The sequence below is a fragment of the Mixophyes fleayi genome, chromosome 11 (genome assembly GCF_038048845.1).
Source record: "Mixophyes fleayi isolate aMixFle1 chromosome 11, aMixFle1.hap1, whole genome shotgun sequence".
NCBI lineage: Eukaryota > Metazoa > Chordata > Amphibia > Anura > Limnodynastidae > Mixophyes > Mixophyes fleayi.
The window spans coordinates 11778985-11798454 of NC_134412.1; the positions used below are offsets into that span (position 1 = coordinate 11778985).

General features: G+C 36.5%; 1 protein-coding gene across 1 annotated transcript in view; it reads right to left on the bottom strand.

Moving 5' to 3' along the window:
• Positions 1-1030: 1030 nt before the first annotated feature.
• Positions 1031-19470, bottom strand: part of LOC142106966 (sialic acid-binding Ig-like lectin 16) — a 33594-nt gene continuing 15154 nt past the window's right edge. The window contains exons 8-15 of the mRNA XM_075190045.1: positions 17043-17300; positions 13425-13454; positions 12772-13026; positions 10612-10653; positions 7056-7310; positions 5105-5198; positions 4479-4575; positions 1031-3666 (exon numbers count right to left, since the gene is read on the bottom strand). Coding sequence (XP_075046146.1) covers positions 3517-3666; positions 4479-4575; positions 5105-5198; positions 7056-7310; positions 10612-10653; positions 12772-13026; positions 13425-13454; positions 17043-17300 — 1181 coding nt within the window. The 3' untranslated portion in view covers positions 1031-3516. The remainder of the gene's footprint in view (positions 3667-4478; positions 4576-5104; positions 5199-7055; positions 7311-10611; positions 10654-12771; positions 13027-13424; positions 13455-17042; positions 17301-19470) is intronic.

The window sequence follows — 19470 nt, forward strand, 5'->3', positions numbered from 1 at the left end:
CAGAATGGTTGAAATAGAATGTCCAAGTCACATTTATATGCAATTGGATAAATCTTATTTCAATGATCACCATCTGCAAAGTGAAATATTGTTTTGCACTACTCCGCAGAACCGTGCACTCTGAAGCACTAGACCACATCAAATCATTTCAGGAGTGTTAGCTGTGCCTGAGCTTATACACAAATCCTTTTTTGTTCAATTTTCAACAAGAAGTTCTTTATACCAGACAGCTCTTTATTTTGACACATTGGTGTAATCGATGAAATTTGTGGGGGACACTTGATCACGCAGTCAAGCCCTATAGAATTTCTCTTTCTTATATGCATACCTATGTTTTTATCTCCGCATCGGCGGTTTGCATAGTCCTCATACATATGGTTTTTGTATGTAATACAGCAGGGTACTTCCCCGTGTTTGCGTGGGTTTCCTCCGGGTGCTCCGGTTTCCTCCCACACTCCAAAAATACATACTGGTAGGTTAATTGGCTGCTAACAAATTGACCCTAGTCTGTGTGTGTGTGTGTGTTAGGGAATTTAGACTGTAAGCCCCAATAGGGCAGGGACAGATGTGAATGAGTTCTCTGCACAGCGCTGCGGAATTAGTGGCGCTATATAAATAAATGGTGATGATGATTTATGTCCTGTCTTTCATTTCTGGACTTCACATAGTCAAACTATATCGAGAGTGGGATTAGTACAGCATTAACCTGCTTGTCCTTCTCACTTTGGGAGATGTGAATTGAGCCATGTGTCCAAGTGTACAGTACTCCATCTATAATTCTAAGAGAAGGTCACTTAGCTGTGTCTCTATTTGTATTTATTCATGATCTGATTTTTCTTATTTTTGATGTCTGTCTAGGGTCATATTTGAGGAACTTTCTATATTCACATAAAAACGCACAATAATTTTATTAAAAAACATAACGTTTCTCGGAATAATATTACATAGTGTGACATGGTTGTTTACCCAGATGTGATCAACAGATGTTTGAGTGAAGAGTATTTTGTTTGGTAAAATATCCATTATTTTATTTCACTTGCAAATTATATTATGATATAAAAAATAATTATTACAAAAATAACAATAATAATATCTATATTAAGAATGAATATTATTAATAAAAGAAATGTAGACAATGCTGTAATGTAAGATATCGTAGATACTCCATGATTTCTTAGGAAGAACAAGCTTCTGTTCTACAGAATTATTGCTGATGTATCCAGACATTCTTACAGTTTGCTGTCAGCTTGCTAACACATGTATATCCAATGTTATACATTCTGTCATGATGTAGGGTATTGGATACATGTGCACATTTTACTATATGTGTATTTTCCTTTTTCCATACTGTATAAACTTTCAGGTTGAGAAGCTCATTTTTAAAAATGCTCTGTGTTCTAAGCCTGGACTCACAGTTTATAATGCATGTATGGTTATTATATTATACATTGTTTTATCACTACAAAGAGGAACAACTATGCCAACTTTGGAGATCTGTCCTCCAGGGAAGGGGGCATAGCCACACGAATCGTGTCATCCTGACCCTGCCCATCTGTCAAACTATACCAATTTCAGCCTATTACAGTAGGGGGTGTCACTAGGATGCCACTAGTAGCCCTGCCACCACCCACTTCACTAACGAAGTGGGTTGGATGTGGGAGGTTGTCCTGCTTCCCTGGGAGAAAGTAGGCAACTATGAACTATGCTCTACCCTAAAAGCTAAGTAGTAATAGACTATTAGAAACACTGTCATATGCAAACTACTTATAAGTGCTAAAAAACTGCAAATATGTGTTTGTGATTTAATTCATAGTATTAGCTTGGTGTAGTTCAGAGGAACTCTGTGTTCAGCTATGGGTTAACACCTGAAAGAGGAAGACTAAATACGTTTATATCTTTGATTGTTTCTAAATTCTACGGCCCTACCCATGAGGTATTTATGGATAGAGAGTTCCAGATAGAGTTCCAGATGAGTGCCCGATATCAATTTGTGGCCCAAGTCATAAAAGCTAAAGCCTCTTAAAATCTCCCTTTAAGGTTACATCAAGAGCATCAGTAATATCCAACAAACAGACCCTTCACTTTGTCGGTGGTTTTTCAATATTTCAGGACATCTCGACTGGGTGGCTGAGCAGCTGGGATAAGTTTGAATGAAGGGTAATAACGACACAGGAAAATGTCAAATTTTCTCAAATATCATACCTACATGAGTCATGCACAGTATGTAAATCAAGGAAAACTTATGACCTGTTGTGTGGAGGTAATATATTTGCATAAACAACTAATTTGCATTTACACAGGCTTTCTGGTCCTGACATCACAGCGAACAGGAGGGAAGTGTTCCATTGGATTCCTGCTTTCCCTGCAAGCAGAAAACTGATCACTTGTGTCTTTTTATTTTACTAGAATCTATTGTGTTATATTTCTTTATGTTATTTTGTGAATTGTTTTTCAGGTTATTCATTGTGGATTTATTTCCCATATTAAATTACACTTAACAGGTTCAGGTCTCTGTGTTCTTACAATTTCACATGTCAGACTTAGCTTGGTATTAGAAGATAGAGGATATCATTTGGTTTATGATAACTCAGGGTCAGGACAGATCATTTGGTTTATGATAACTCAGGGTGAGGGCAGATCATTTAGTTTATGATAACTCTGATGGAAGTAAATTGTGATAGAATAGTTTAAAGGGAGGACCAAAGGCTTCTTGAGTAAGAGTGTTAGCTCTTCACTAAAAACCCTGGTGATGGCATAGTTGGCAAGGCAAGGTTAGTGTGTGGATCAGACAGGGAGAGTTTTAATCATGTTTAAACAGACCAGGTGGTTGCTTTTGATTAACCCTTTGTCATACACGTCACACATGCTCAGTTGAATGCTGGATTGTGGCAAACACATTAAACACAAACATAATAATAATACTAAAGCATAGCTGCCAACATTTTAAAATATTTTTCAGGGGCTTTTGCTGCTAAATGATGCATCTAAGTGTGTCATACTGGAAACAAGCAAAACTTCAAGCACTACAATTTCCATTGTGTCATTATTTTAAGATACTTCTTGCATTTCTTTTTGAATGAAAACTCCTCTTCAATAAATATGAGCTTTCAATAAAGTCCAAAGATTAAGGATAGATGGTAAGAAACGCAGCTAACATGAAGAAAAATGGAATATCGTGGTTCCATTGGTCAATATTGAAATATAGGGACATTTCCATGAATAACACCAATATTTAAAACCTGGGACTGGCGTTGGATGGATGCAGTCACTCTCTTACCACTTTTCATCATTCCTTTTTTTAACCTTATATATTTAATCTATATTACTATGATTCATTGAAATTTTAGAAAACATGAGTTCAATTGTTTTAAAGCACGTTCCTTATTTGGAAATGATGTACTATATATAATTAAGATGTTGGAGGTGTTTCTTCAGGATCAGGAATAACGAAACAATGATTACCGATTCCACCCAGGACAACGGTTGAGCAGGATTATGGGTAGTGGACTCTCAGCACTATTTGACTTTTATTTCGGCGTATACTGTGTTTGGTTGGCTTGAGGAGACCACGGAGGGTGTAGTAGAGAAATTTATTGTGGAGTAATGCAGTTCCTCTTGCTCATCTGTGACGCTGTGTGATCCCAGTTGTGTACTTGTATTTGTGGCCTCCAAAACAAAATATAATAAACAAGAAATTTAGTTTTCTGGTGCTCAATATCCCCGATAACCTCATAGACTCTACTGTATGATAACATTATGTTTAACATTATTGGGCCTGTTTGCTAATTTACAAAAATAATATTTGTAAGTTTCTTGTTCATTATTCTGAAGTAGACATTTTACATCTTGTGTTATTGAAACAGGATGAGGTCAAGCCAGTGTGTGTGAGACAAAGCAACAAGGGAGGATGATTTGCTCATGTCCAGTGATTGTTCAACAGGATGCCAAATAATTTCATACCATTGTTCACATACCTAACCAAGGACTTTTATGCTTTTTTATAATTTAAATGTAGAATTCTTTTATATATATATATATATATATATATATATATATATATATATATACATATATATATACAAGAACTAAGTTTACAGATATCACTTGACACCATGCTAGTAAGTTTGCCTTGTGACCACAGGGTAGATAATTGCGTTGTGTCAGGATATGACTCTTTGGGGAGAATTCAATTAGTTGCAAAGTATCAATGGGACATCCGTGAGACACTTTGCAGCGGAGATTTTAATTGAATTCCCCCTTTGTGTGTTAACTTCTAAAAACCTGTGTAATGTTGTATATAGTAGCTTGTTATCATATTGACTTGTGAGCTCCGTTCATGCACAATAAATCTTTACAACCTTCCTGAATTAATCTTTGACAACCTATTTTAACATTTATTAATTTACATGTTGCTCTATAGAAAAAAATTGTTGCAAAAGTTGGTAAATACAACTACACATTTCCATTGTTCTACTCACCTCAGATCTTTGCTGACATTTGGTAACATTCATATAAAACTGACTGGGATCATCTGTCGGGGGTTCCTCAGTGGGATCATATTTGGGTTTCTGCTTCCTACCAATAACACGGATGGTGCATTAGAACATAACAATGATCAATGCAATTATTATTATTATTATTATTTATATTATTATTATTATTTATATTATTATTATTTATATTATTATTATTATTATTCTTTCTATTATTATTATTATTATTATTATTATTATTATTTATATTATTATTATGTATATTATTATTATTATTATGCTTTCTATTATTATTATTTATATTATTATTATTATTATTATTTATATTATTATCTATATACTGTGTATTACAATATAGTGGGTTTTCTAAGTCATTAATTGGTAATTACATTTTTAATTATTTACTTATTTACTGTGTTCAATTTTGGAAAAATATTTTGTATATTCTGCTGTTAAGAATGTATTCAGTGTTTGATTACAATGATTTAATACAATATCCTGTATTTCTCCTATTTATATACTAGACGTTGCTGCAATGATATCACTTATGCTGTACACTCATATAAATATTACTATATTCCACATGACATAGGCTGCATTGGAATTCTTACTTTGCAAATAATTTTGATATTAGAAGTGTAGCAACGACAATGCTAATTCCGCAGATAATTCCAATGATCACATCGCGGACTGTGGATACCATACCTGAAAAGGATAACAAATGACAAAATTATAATACTTATTCACCGCCAACGTTTAACAACATTGGGCCTGATTCATTAAGGATTTTAACTTGAGAAACTTCTTATTTAAGTCTCTTGGACAAAGCAACGTTACAATGCAAGGGGTGCAAATTAGTATTATGTTTTGCACATAAGTTTAATACTGTCTGTTTTTTCATGTAGCACACAAATACTTCATAGCTTATTTGTACACTGAAATTTAAAGTTGATATTTGTGTGCTACATGAAAAAACAGTCAGTGTTTAACTTATGTGCAAAACTGAAAACTAATTTGCACCCCTTGCATTGTAACATGGTTTTGTCCAGGAGACTTAAATAAGAAGTTTCTCAAGTTAAGATACTTAATGAATCAGGCCCATTGACATTATTTTTGTTTATATAATATGTATTATTTGAAACATATATTTGCTAAAACTTATGGATTCCCATAATTATGTTTATTAAATGAAGGCTGTTCTAATATGGCATGCAATTCGAACAGTTATAAAGGGACCCCCCCCCCCGGCAATATCACAATATTTATCTCATTCGGCTGAAGGCGTGATAGCAACTGGGGGCAAAGGGTCTGCAGAGTGCATCCCTCGATTAAATGTCAGCGACACATGATCAGCTAATACCCACCCTGGGATGCCCGGCTGTCCCTGAGCTTAACCATAAATGTTGATTCGGCTTCTACAGTCACATTTATGTCAATGTCATTTAGTCGCTTTAAATCTCTTGCGTCTCTGCCAGAGTGGGAAAGCGACACTGACGCTAGCATTCCCACATTTTCCCACGCTTTCCCACGCTGTCAGAGACACAAGCCACAGGTTATAAATACACCAGCCGGCTATTACAATTTCATTATGTGGCAGGTTGCTTCTGAATTCAGAAGCAGTTGCGGCGGCTACGGAAGAGGTTTTTTTTTTTTTTGCCAATATTCCGGCTGGATTATTTTGGGGATCAAGCTGCCAGACAAGTTTCTTTTTTTTTTTGCGACGACACTTGTAATAATTTTTTGTGTTATTTTCTTTCATAACTCAATGTGGATTAAATGCTTGCAAGACTGGATTGTACAGAAGAAAGAAGAACAGAATTGGTAAGTATGAAAGATTATTTTTTAACGAAATTTTGTGGTTTGAACGAGGGGTGTCAGGGCATGCTGGCACTTGTGGCTCCCCAAGTGCCAGCATGCCCATGGCACCCATGGTTATGCTGGTACTTGTAGTAGTACAAGCATGCCCAGACTGTTCATGGCAGCCCAGGCTTGCTGGGACCTGTAGTTCACCAATGTAAAATAGCGTTTCATTCATTGTTTTCTTTTTTTAGCCATTTATTATGCCCAGGGGTGTGGGAAGAGCCTTAGAAGTGGCCCACATTTTATTTGCAGACCTCAACTCCCTAATGAATCTAGCCCTGTGCTGGTCAACCTGGGGCTGGTTGCCATCATGGCAGCAGGACCTCCTGCTGTGGGTTCACCTGCTATAGTGCCACCAGTCCCGACTGACAAAGCCTATGGCTGGTTGTTAGAGAATCATGGAGACCCCACGCTGTTATACCCACTGCTTTTCCTCCGACCAGCACTAGGCTGGCAACACTAGGGTTGATATGACTGGGGATGGGGGGGGGGCCACATTTTTTTGTTTACATTTATTTATGTTTAAGACTGTTTACTGCCAGCGGCTCCAGCGTCTGTATAGTGGGTACATAATTGCAAAATCTAGTTTCATCGAGATTATCATGGCGTTCAGAAAAAGTACAAATATCATGCCAATTTCAAATGAATGCATAGCTATATCGACTCTTGTATTGTATACAATATTGATAGTATAAGTTGTACCTTGTTTATTTTTGACTTGGATACGTTTCTCAGTGGCGCCATGTTTGTTCCAAGCAGAACATCTATAAATATCTGCCTGTGTTATGTTGACCACTGACATTCCTGATCCGCTGCCAATCATGCTGGTCGAGTCTACATCAATGTTTTCCTTTATCCAGCTTACAGTAGCCGATGGGTTACCATCCACAGTGCAGTTTAGGGTCAGAGATTCATCTTCAATTATAACCACAGTCTGATCTGCTTCAATTTTTCTACCTAGAAGTATATGGAACCAAACTGACTAAATAAAGTATAGAACAAAAGAATTGAGAGAAACGATTGCCTAGAATTGCTATAGAAATGTTACCAGTTCAAGGTCCAAACAATAGTTTATTAAAAACATTATTTTGAGAATAATGGCTGGCAGAACACATTTTACTGATAACGGGGCTCCCCATCAGATAGGACCCCACTCCTAATATGTAAAGTTGCAGCAAAATTATTATTATTTTTTGTTTTTAGAGATGACAATACAACCGGTGAAACAAATCACAGTACACGACATCTTTGTTAGCTCTGAGTGCAAAAACTATTGAGGAACAATTCAGTTACCACTGGAATTTTTTAGGTCTAATACACCCAAGTCCTTGGACAACCATATATTTAAATAATATATACCAAGATCTCTATTGAATACATGTATGTGCAATATTATATAAGTGGATATACTATACTCAGCATACTTTAACCATATGGGCACCTCCTTTAACTCTCCATGAACATAAAATGATACATTATTCTGCTGGTCTTTGGTGTGTGACCTGCAGTCTTTATGTGTTTGCCATAAAGCTTGATACTCTTACTAGTAATTAATTGTTCCCAGATCTTATATATGGGTCCAACATGATCTCTTATAAGAAGGAAGCTACCAGCCTATGTAGACTCTACATATCTATTCCCAGACAATATAGATATGAAGGATTATGATCTATGAACAAGGTCAAGGCCAGAGGAGCGGTAAGTAAAATTATTGAATTTTTATATTATTCGGGCACTATGTAATGCCATATTGTGCAACATAAATAAATATATCCACCATTAACAATCAGTTAATATTATCATTATATATGCACATTTTCTCCATATTATAATATAATAATAGTGTCCCCTTAAAATGAAAGAAAACATTTTTTTTGCCCCATAAGTTACTTATAAATTAATTTTGTCCCATAATCAATAAATAATGATTGCCCAAATTATTTAAATGTGAATGGTGCTTCCTCTTATGTTCTGAATGGCAAAATAGCTCAAACAGCAGCAGTCTGAGCAATCTCGCCTCTACCACCTCTTTTATTTTGGCTGTTTGGATGGCGGAGTTGCAGCGGTTTTGCAAACCCCAGCTTAGTAAATCCGGTGGTTTGTATGCTCATCGTTGTAAAAATCGGGATGGTGATTTGTAAAGTGGTGGTTTTGTAATATGTCCATTCTGGCCGTTTTAATGGCAGTTTGGGCTTTAGTAAATCAACCGCCGAAAAAATGGCCAAAAAGGGGCAATTTCACCAAACCGCCCATTAGTAAATCTAGCCCCAAGCCAGGCTTTTACATAAGCGCACCATCACCTAAGTAGAAGCTTGACATTGGTGATCTGCATAGACAAGTTAGCGCTCTCCGTAATAGCAGAGAAGGCTGATGCGATTACATTTGGCCACTACTCACGCGTGTTCGCAGAGGGGTATTAAATAAAAAAACAACAACTATGAATGACAAAACACATACATTTGGACAGTCAGGTCCTTACAAACAAGTCTGCTGTATTAATACTTATTTCAAAATCAAGACATGTAATTAGAATTCCATGTTTCTTTTATATTAATTATACTGCATTTCATGAGTTTAAACTAATGGGATAAATAGCTATAAATAAGGATAAACAGAGCAGCAGATTATGAGAAAAACTCAAAGTTCAAATGAATAAAGGTGGAGGTCCTATAATAGTAATAGTACATAGGACGTTGGTGTTACGTCTTTAATCTTCCAACTCTACATACTTTCACATTTCTAGAAATAAATAAAGGGCACAATGCTAATCTCATGAAATTAATTTGTTTAGTCGTTGTCCAGATGAGATGGCGTTCTCACCTGGACAACGACTAAACATCTCAATAGGGACAAATAGGGGGAATTCAATTAGCTACGTTATTTTTTCAAGTAACGCAGCGTATCGTTATTACCTTAATAATGCGCGTAATTACTGTTATAACAGTACTTTTTAACATCAGCTTTCAGCTTTATTTATTTCTAGATATTGGTTTATAAAGGGAGCAGCATTCTGATCTCTAGTGAGAGCGCCTTAGCCCCTCTTTATTCAATACTTTCAGATTTGTCTGTCGTTGTACAAAACTAGGTATGTTTCCAAAGACCAGGAAGTGGAGTATTCACCATGAAATGAGCTATGCAAACAAATAGGGGATGTAGCGCACACAAAGAATAAATACAGTACGTGTTTTTTGTGCTTTTTTTATATTATGTTTAATGTTACTTTAGCTCTTTCAAGGTTGTGGATAAAAAGGTATTTTGCATTTCCATTTTGCTGCATAAAATTAATATCTGATAAAATGTAACTTTCAATTAAAATCTGGGTCTTCCAGGAAAACTGTCATAACCTCACATGATCCTGTTTGAGATCCTCAGTCACTGCTGCCTCTTTTTGACTAACGATTCCTATATTTTTAGAATTAGACCATTACCTGTCAATTAATCATTTAATAACCAAAGGATTTTTGCACCTTCAATTTTGAGACCACGTTTTAATAATTAGGAGGTGTGTCAAAACCATTGAAAATACCTTCAATTTTGTGGTATTTATTACTTCTTACAGTGGGAGTAACTGAGGACAAGACTGGGAGCCTGCGGGCAATAATTTTGGTGATGGTGTCTGATTTGAAGACTTGGGCTCACGGATATTGTGTGTAACATGCATGCATAGTGCGTCAATGTAACAGAGAACATGTGATTGTATGTGATGTAATTTTGAAGGGAGATGGGGACCACTTTTTAAGCTGACCATTAAATTTACTTTTTTTTTTTTTTTTTTAACTTTCACATTTCGGGACCATATATGGGCAGGAAAAAAATAATATATGCCCCCCTGTGTCATTGTAGCAAAATATTACTTGATATACCAGCTTGAAATTTAAAGCTATGCAACAGTGATCACCCACCTAAGAGCCAAATTGAAAGATTCCTGGACACAACACAGAAACTGTTAGGCGTGGCATGGTTGAAGTGCTAGAAGGAGGGGGGCCCCAATACTCTGCCATTTTTACGTTCTTTTTTAAAATAGCTGCTCAGACTTCACTGAAATCATTGATATCTGAGCTGTCATTATAAGTGCTTAGTGGTTGGGAAACAGTTAAACTCATATGTTTTACCAAACATCATATTGTTTATGTAATAATGCCGAATCTATTTCATTTAGGTATTTTGTTACTGATAACCATAACTCCTATTCATTTATATTACAGTAAAAGGCCAAACAAATTATTATATTTGTATAAAAAGAACTTTATCACCATACCTTTGGATGTGGAAATTACGACTTCTGGTTTTCTAGGTGGATCTGTCATGAAACAACAATGGGAGAATTGTTTCAAAATTGAAATTCCACCTTTTTATGTTATATTTTAACAATTTTGTTACTAGAAAGTCAATAAATGCTGCACAAGTTAATGGGCAACAGACCTTTCTACCCCAAATCACACTGACACCAAATAGATACAAATTGTGAAAATATTATAGCTTTACTGAAGATAACAAAGGCTGGAATGTATTCAAAATGTGGTTTCCTTTCAGCTTTCCATGCGCCAGACATCAGATGTGGTTTGTAAACACAAACCGCAGAATTTATCAAATTGAGGTGTGCATGACATTGCATGTAATGTGTGATGGCTTGAAAAATCTTAAAACCACGTGGTAAACTGATATTTTAAAAAATAAATGAATGTGGTCCCCCTACTGTAATCGAAACCAAGCCCAGTCTACATAGGATTGTCCGGTTCTCACTATAATAGGGAAAGCTGCAACATTGGGTCATCCTGTCATAGTGGAAACTAGTTACAGCCTTTTCAGAGTAGTACTGGAGCTGGTGTTGAAAATGGGGGCTGCAAACTAACAGCATGACCTCCCTCACAGTGTCTACCTGCCCTGCCCTTAAAAGCATGGTGACTTTTGGGTCTGGGGTAAGAAAAGAAATTGGGCACCCTGTGGAAACCTATCATATCCCTAAGACCCCAACCCATTCTGCCAATATAGTATATATAACAAAATAAAACATTTTTAAAATAAAATAACCAATATCAAAATAGCATGAATACTGACACTTCCCTAATCATTAAAAATATTGCATGTTCAACTATTCAAACATAAATATGTAAATATATATCAGTTACCATAATACTTGTGTTCAAACATGTGAATTAAGCAAGATGATTGTTATGGTCAATATAACCAATCCGCCCTTTTCTTTAGATGTAATTCTCTTATTGTACAAATTGAAGAAATAACTTTTGTGTGTTCACCCAAAATGAGAAAAAAATACAAACAAAAAGTGACAATAGAGTGTAGTATTACTATTAAAATCTTAATTGCCGCTCTGTGCATTTGATATATTATCAAACTATTTTTTTGTGTTGCTAATTCACCAAAATCATCCACTTTGAATAAGTGGTTGATGTTGGTGAATATTAATAATTACTACACTTATTCAGAGGTTAATGTTGGGTTGAATTAGCAACACAAAAATAGTTTAATTTGTTTAAAGCAATGCGACTTAATGGCTGTTTTGATTTGAAAGAAATTGCAGGATTTGCAAATTGCGCATCAAACTGCATGAAAGACGCAAATTGCAGCTTAGTACATCCGAGCCTAAGGGTCCAGAAAACATCTACTGGTGGATACCTAAATACTCAACTTCTACTCTTACATTTCAGAGATTTTATGGAGACACCAACTCTGCCACCAGTCAGTTGCTTTTTCAATCCGTAACATATTTACTGCATAGCTGACAATTGGGAATCGATTTCATATATTAAGATAGCTATTTATACTACTGAGTATGTTTAATAAATGGGACTGTAAGGGAGATTTAATTCTTCTATGAATCCTCTTATACATCACTCAGTATAATTATTGATGTAGCATTTAAATATGGATGATTCTATTGTATGATAAGCTGAGTACAACTAAACATTTTGCTATTGGAGTGAAATAAAACAGGGCTTGCTGCTGGTAATTGTGTGTGAAATTAGTGGAGAAGGCTAAATCGCCACCAGTAGAGGCAGAGTCGTGAAAGATCAGTTCTGCTGGAACTGGGAAAAATCTTCCGACACCCAATATATAAAGCATCACAGAAAGATTATAATGATTATAAATATTTGTATGGTTCCCGTGTGTCTGGTATTCACAGAACTGTTCCATTTTTGCTCTTAAAATCTTTACTGCAGAATACTAACTTCCCCTTACTTTCATCTCCCTATGGAACCAAATTAACTGGGAAAGCTGGAATAGGATTGTATAACGGGGTTACCTTATCTGGAAACTAATGGGAAAAATGGGGGGGATTTTCTGGCCTGAGAAAACGACGGGACATATGGGTGTCCCACTTTTTCACCTCCAAATTACGGGAGCCCAAAATAAATGATGTTCTACTTATGCTTTATTATACTCTAACAAAACCTACATTGTACAGATATAGTTACACTTTTGTTCATTGTCCCATATTCGGTCTTTCCTAAGCAATAATATGTATCAGTATTGCTAGTTGTTATATTTGTCAGACTGAGCGTCGCCCTTTTTCCAGTCATATTGCTGAGAATATTATCTTCTCCCTTCATCCAGGTCACTTGAGCTGCTGGATTACTGTCTATTGAGCAGTTTAATATCAATGAGTCTCCTTCCAACACTGCCAGAGTTTTCATTTTCTGTTCTATTCTTCCTAAAAACAACATAAAACTATTATTATACACAAACACAAACAAACTAACACACACACACACACACACACACATAGATTTCTAATTTGTTCTTAGATCTAAAGAAGTAGACAAAATGATGTCCTCATTTAAACATCAAATTATGTAATTACTAAATTTTGGATGTACTTCAAAGTGTATCTCCTTTAATAACTATTAATAACACAAGATTGTATCAATGAAATTGCACATTGTCATGTTATTTAATGTATGACCTTACAAGGCCACAAATATATTGATGGAGAAAGAAGTTAGTTAATGTTGCCTCTACCTCTAACAGCCAATACTCCTGTGTTCTGTTGTTTTAAATTAGACTTGAAATTTAGAATCTCTTATTTTTATTAAATAAATATAGAATTACCATTGATCTCTCCTGTGATGAAGAGTGGATCTATAACATAAACAGAGAATGAATGAAAATAATATAAGTATGCGTATTGTTTAATTTTATACATTAATCGCTGACAGATATTGTTTTTTGTTTGTAGGACCAATTATTACCATATACATTTTTGTTGTTCAGTTCAGTATTAAAAAAATTACCTTTGTGATATTATTGGTTAACGTTTATCATTCAGTCATTTTCAACAAACACTGCTGCAAAAACAATTATCAAAATAAACATCAGATACAATAACTGATACAATCAGATACATAGTAGCATAGCCACCAATATTTATATCATCGATATACCTGACTTTCCATTATTGTACCTGATGTTGGAGATGTACATTGTTTAGTTCAGCGAGGCACAAATATTTGTAAATCGGGCATATATTTGTTGAGGATTGTTGAAGTTGTATAATTGGATGAACGAAAGTATATTGGTTAATATTGTTTTATTGGTCGATTGCACTCAGTATGCCACGCTACACGTGGCATACTGCGATTGCACGGTAAAATACGCACGTACACACTCGCATTACAACATTTAGTTGTTTATATAATTCATATTCATATTGGTTCTGTTATACAGTGATTTATGAGCAGATATTATTTAGTTTATTATTAGTTTATATAATATGATTATATGTACACTTCAGTGTTATTTAAGGTTCAGGTTATAGGAAAGGTGTCATGTCTGATATCATTCTAATCCCCTATTCATCAGCAGCTGTCCGGTTCCATCGCCGAAGAGATCGCATATTGTATATTCTAGTTATTGATGTTAGGGAATAAATAGTCAGCTTGATATCAGACTGTAAAATGCTAATGGACTAGTTGTAACTGGTTTCTGGGCGGGAGAATCATCTGGAATGTTGTCCCTCAGCCTTTGAGGGGGTTGTTTGAACTAGCCTATGACCTGTTTACTCTGGACCCACCCGAAGTCTGGACCTATAGAAGCAAGCCACGTCATCTGCATTGTTCTCTCTAACACTGAATGTATATAATCATAGCTGTGCTCCCAGTAGCTTCAGTCTTCTCTGACCACAGTATTCAAGTGTGAACTACTGTTCACTGGTACCCATAGGAGTGCAGCGGTATGTATGTATCTTTTGGTATTGGCTGTACTGTACTGTATTATATTATAATCATGTATTGAACTGTTAACTTTTTACATCTGCTAAAATAAATCACTTTGTGCATTGGAAACACAAAACAATCGCTTGGGCAATGCTTATTTGAAAACGACAGAATTACTTTAATAGGATGATGATAGAACTTAACGGGACATAATTTGTCTTTCCATGGAATGCAGGATATGCACTATAAAGTATCTGATTATTCCGTATGAGTCATGTATGTAAAAAAATAAGATGATTTTCTATGACACTATATTAAAAGGAGCTTTAAGAGTTTGTAGACATTTGAAGATATTCCCTAATTATAAGAGAATTTTCATGTCCATGTTTATGGCCCATTAGAAGTGTCATACGTTAGATGGAATGTAAAAACTAATATACATTGTTGTTCAATTAAATGTTATTGATTTTACATTGCCAAATGTTTACTAGGAAGAAAATATGTTTCTTTGTTGGAACAACATATCTGTAGCATTTTATCACCTTATCCTTTCTCTGTTATTTAAATTTTTTTTCCAGCCTCCAATGGTTTGTTTTTTAAATATGAACAGAAATATTAAAATAGAGACAAAGAGCCGAATTCATTAAGGAAAAGAAAGCAAAAAAAATGAGTAACTTTGCACCTTGGCAAAACCATGTTGCGTTGGAAGTGGAGGTAAATTTACAATGTGGGGACAGATTTATAATTGGGGTAGGGCATGAGCTAAATCAACTTTAAATTTCAGTGTGCAAATAAGCTATCAAGTATTTGTATGCTACATGAAAAACCAGTCAGTATTTATGGTACGTACAAAATAATAAACTAATTTGCACCCCTTGCATTCTAACATGGTTTTGTCCAAGAGAAAACTTTCTCATTTTTTTTGCCTTACATTCCTTAATGAATCAGGCCCAAGATGTTTATATGTCATATTAATTTATTTGTTATATGTTTGTTTTGCAGACTGTTTTTCAATGAAATTCAGCGAAACAGCAGGTGTTAATTACATCTCTTTATGCTCAGGTCTGTATTTGTGTAAATGTCCCATAGTCGCGGGTAGCTTTGCTGCAGGGGTAGCATTCTGCTCACTTTACACATTATTCTTTTATTTTTTTTCTCATGCTGACCTTAATGGTACCCTTTGTCCTTCTCCTGTTTGGCAGATTATCGAACCGGCATAGTGGGGACTTGCAGAGATTTCTTTGTGCCCATCCATGCTGACGTATTCTGAATTACAGTTTCCGAAAGCCCCTTCAAGTTTGGGTGGTTGGCCACTCTTTCTTCTTGTGGGCAGCCAGACAGTCCTTGGCACGGGACTTATCCTTATTTCCCTTCCCGGTGGAAATCAAGTGGATTGGTAGTAGGGGATCTGCTGGCCCGGGTTTAAAGGGTTGAATTGGTAACAGGATTGCGAGGGATCAAGCTCCAGTTTTTTTAGTTATTAATTTAGGTGTAATGACTTGGGTAAAGGTTCTATTGGGCTCATTTTAGACATCGTAGCAGATTTACAGCAGATAGCCCCAGCAATAAAGATCTGCTGGTCCAATATCATCCTTAGTTTAATTTGGAGGGGTGCCCGTAGTGGAATGGCAATGGACAAAGTTAGATGGCAGGGTAATCAATCTGTTTCTAATTTCATGAGTTGCTCAGGGATCGCGGTTATACAACACCCTTGGATTCAGTTTTGTCACTCTCATCTTTATAGACTTGATGGAGTGCATCTCATGGATGATGGATTGGGTATTTTTATAGCCAAAATTTTTAGCTCTGTGGTGGAGATTCTAGGGTAAGGGGGTGGCGGGCAGTGTGTCCGTTAAATGAACACTGCTTTGGCAGGAAAGAGGTGCAGTCAGCAGTTAAAATATGGCACACGAGTTTATGTTTAGCAGTAGAATTCTTCCCCCTTTGAACAGGAAGTTCTCCCTCTTTTGCTTCACGGAATCCCTCCATCTCGCCCAGTCATGATATGCCTGTTAATTTATTTGTGGTTGTTTGTGTTGTTAATCTAATTTACTTTTTCCCCATTCAGGTGAGGCACAGTTGGGGGGAAAGCAGTGCAGTCAGCGGATAATACATGGCGCAAGAGTTTATGTTTGGCCGCAGGATTCTTCCACCTTCAATCTATGAATCTCTTAGGGTCCTTTCTGTGAACGCCCTGGGCAATGTTTCAGCAAATGTGCCCTTTGGGGGCAAAGGGGTGTAGTCTCTCTGGCACCGTAAGTTAGCGCCTGGGATTCTGGGCCGGTCGGTCATCCCCATGTTTGGTTCTATATTATTAGCTTGTTGGTTAAACTTGCATTACTTTCTTCTACACCATTCATACAATTAAAACTGAGACTTTAATTCGCCAAAACCGACATCTGTGTCTGTGTTTTAGTTCTGTTATTAAGTAGGTATCTTCCAAATGAATATATACATAACTTAGACAATTCATTTCAATACGTTCTTTACACAATAGTAAAAATCTAAGTCTTACCTGGTTTGTTTTTTACTTGGATCCGTTTTTCAGTGACACCAACTTTGTTCCATGCTAAGCATCTGTAAAAACCTGCCCCTGAGGATTTAATGGTTACCACTGACCACAGTGATCGTTGATCAATCACTTTGTGCGAGTATATTTCTTCTCCCTGTATCCAACTCACAGTAGCTGCTGGAATACCATCCACAGTGCAGTTTATAGTCAGAGATTCATCTTTCTTTATAATCACAGACTGATTTGGATCAAGTTGTCTACCTAGAAACATAATAAATCAAGTTGACTAATAACAAAATATGATAGTAAAAGAAACAATGTATATACATTTTGGCAGTTTGAGGTCCACTTTAAAAAACATAAATTGGTAAGAAACCTTTGAACACATTTTTTGTGACGGGGCTAAAAAATCAGACAGTGTCCCACTCCTAACACTTCCTTCTAGCCTCTGCCACTTCCTCCCACAACTTGACCGGATCTAATGTTACATCAATCTTTAGGGGGAATATAATATTTTGTAGATGTCAATGCAACTCATAAAACAATCTACATTGCACTACATCTGTTAGCTCTAAATGCCCTCTGGTTTGCTCTATTCTAATGGTGATGATGCAACATACAAATGTGTGTAATCCATGATCCAGAAGAGAAGCTCTACATATGAAATGAGGAATGATAATATTACTAATAGTCCAAGTTTCTTCTTTGACCATCATTGCATTAATTAATCTCCCCAGCCACAATTAAATAACAATAAATATTTGAACCTCAGAAGACTGTCTGACTATATCTACAACCTTTGTTGCCTGTAGTGTACTAATCATACCTGAAATATACAAGACTATACAAATAACACCTATCAAGATTATAATAATTTTATCTTAATAACCTTTTCTAACTCAACTGTACATATGAATCAGTTATTGGCGTGAGGCAGGCTCTTCTCTGCTCGGACATGGCTGTCTCATTCTGAGAGATGTTCTGGTGATATCCCACTATTTTCTAAAAGCCTTCCAGTCTCCCACTTAACTACGTACCTTATCTTCTGCCTCTCCCCCTTCTTCCCCCTTCCCTGATTCTGCCTCCGTTACCCCATCTCTCCCTCTCACCCCTGTGTCTCTCTGTCTGTCTACCCCTCCCCTTAGATTGTACGCTCCCGTGAGCAGGGCCATCTCTCCTCCTTTTTCCACCACTTCTAACTCTGCTCTCCAGCTACCTAGCCCTCCTCCTCTAGGACCTCTGCCCTCCGACCCCTCTCGCTTTTCTCCTCACCTCTGTGGGTCTTCCTGTCATCCGCGCCCTCCCTCTTGGGCTCCGGCGTATGCGGATCTTCCCTCTCCCACTCCCCCCACACACCTCTGTCTAGCTGTGCTTTGAGCTTCCTGAGTTACTGTGCTTATTGTTAATTGTACAGTGCTGTCTCACCTCATACTGTGATATTGTTTGTCCCTGTACAGTGCTATGGACACCTTGTGGCGCCCAATAAATAAAAATTAATAATAATAATAATAATAACATAGTGATGTCACTATGTTCATATTGATAGCTATGTGTAATGCCCCTTGTGGCATAAAGAAGCAAGTATCACGGCCCTTGTAACATGTGAGTGGGTGCGACATCACGAGGGGTGTAAAGTGAGTTTTCACCTGACCAGAGTATTTGGAAATGTGATTGCAGTATCTGAGGAAATAAATTCAGAGCCCATTGTATACCTGATATAGAGGGGAAAGCTTCAGTCATCGGATCATTTTCAAGTATTGCTAAATCAAGCCTTGTACCCTTTATGTCTAACCTGTTGAATGATGTCAAGTAAACCCAACTATTGGGCTATTGAGATGCTGTTGAGGATTAAGTGTATCTGAGAGAGAGCATCCAGAATGCACAGATAGAGAAGCCATTGAAAATACAGAGAACCAGGAATGAAAGTTCAAGACCATGCAAGAGGCTACTAAACTGTTCTGCTTGTGAGTTGAGTAGTGAGTGTGGATTTTCACTTTGAGAAACTCCTGTGAGGTCTAAGTGTATCTGGCAATTGGAGATGATAAACCATTACCCAATGACGGTAAGTACGCTAAAGGATACCACAACTACATTAGAATGTCAGCTCTTGCGTTAAGTATCTGTGCTGCCTCAAGTAATTAAATGAACTGTGCTGGAGTGTGAAGTTGGAAGATGTAAATTAAGTCCTATCTCATTTATTTTCATAAAGAGATGAGGTCCGGTGATCATTTATTTCAACACTGATTACATGTACTTTGCTGTTCTTAAAACTCCAAGTAGAGGGACACCTCTCGTTGATTCACCCACAGAAGAATAAGGCCAGATTTACTGAGCTAGAGCCGGGTAGCCCAAGAGATTTCCAGATGAAGGTGTCACTGAGAGAACACAGCTACACCACCCACCAGGCAAGCGGGGTAACATACCTAACAGG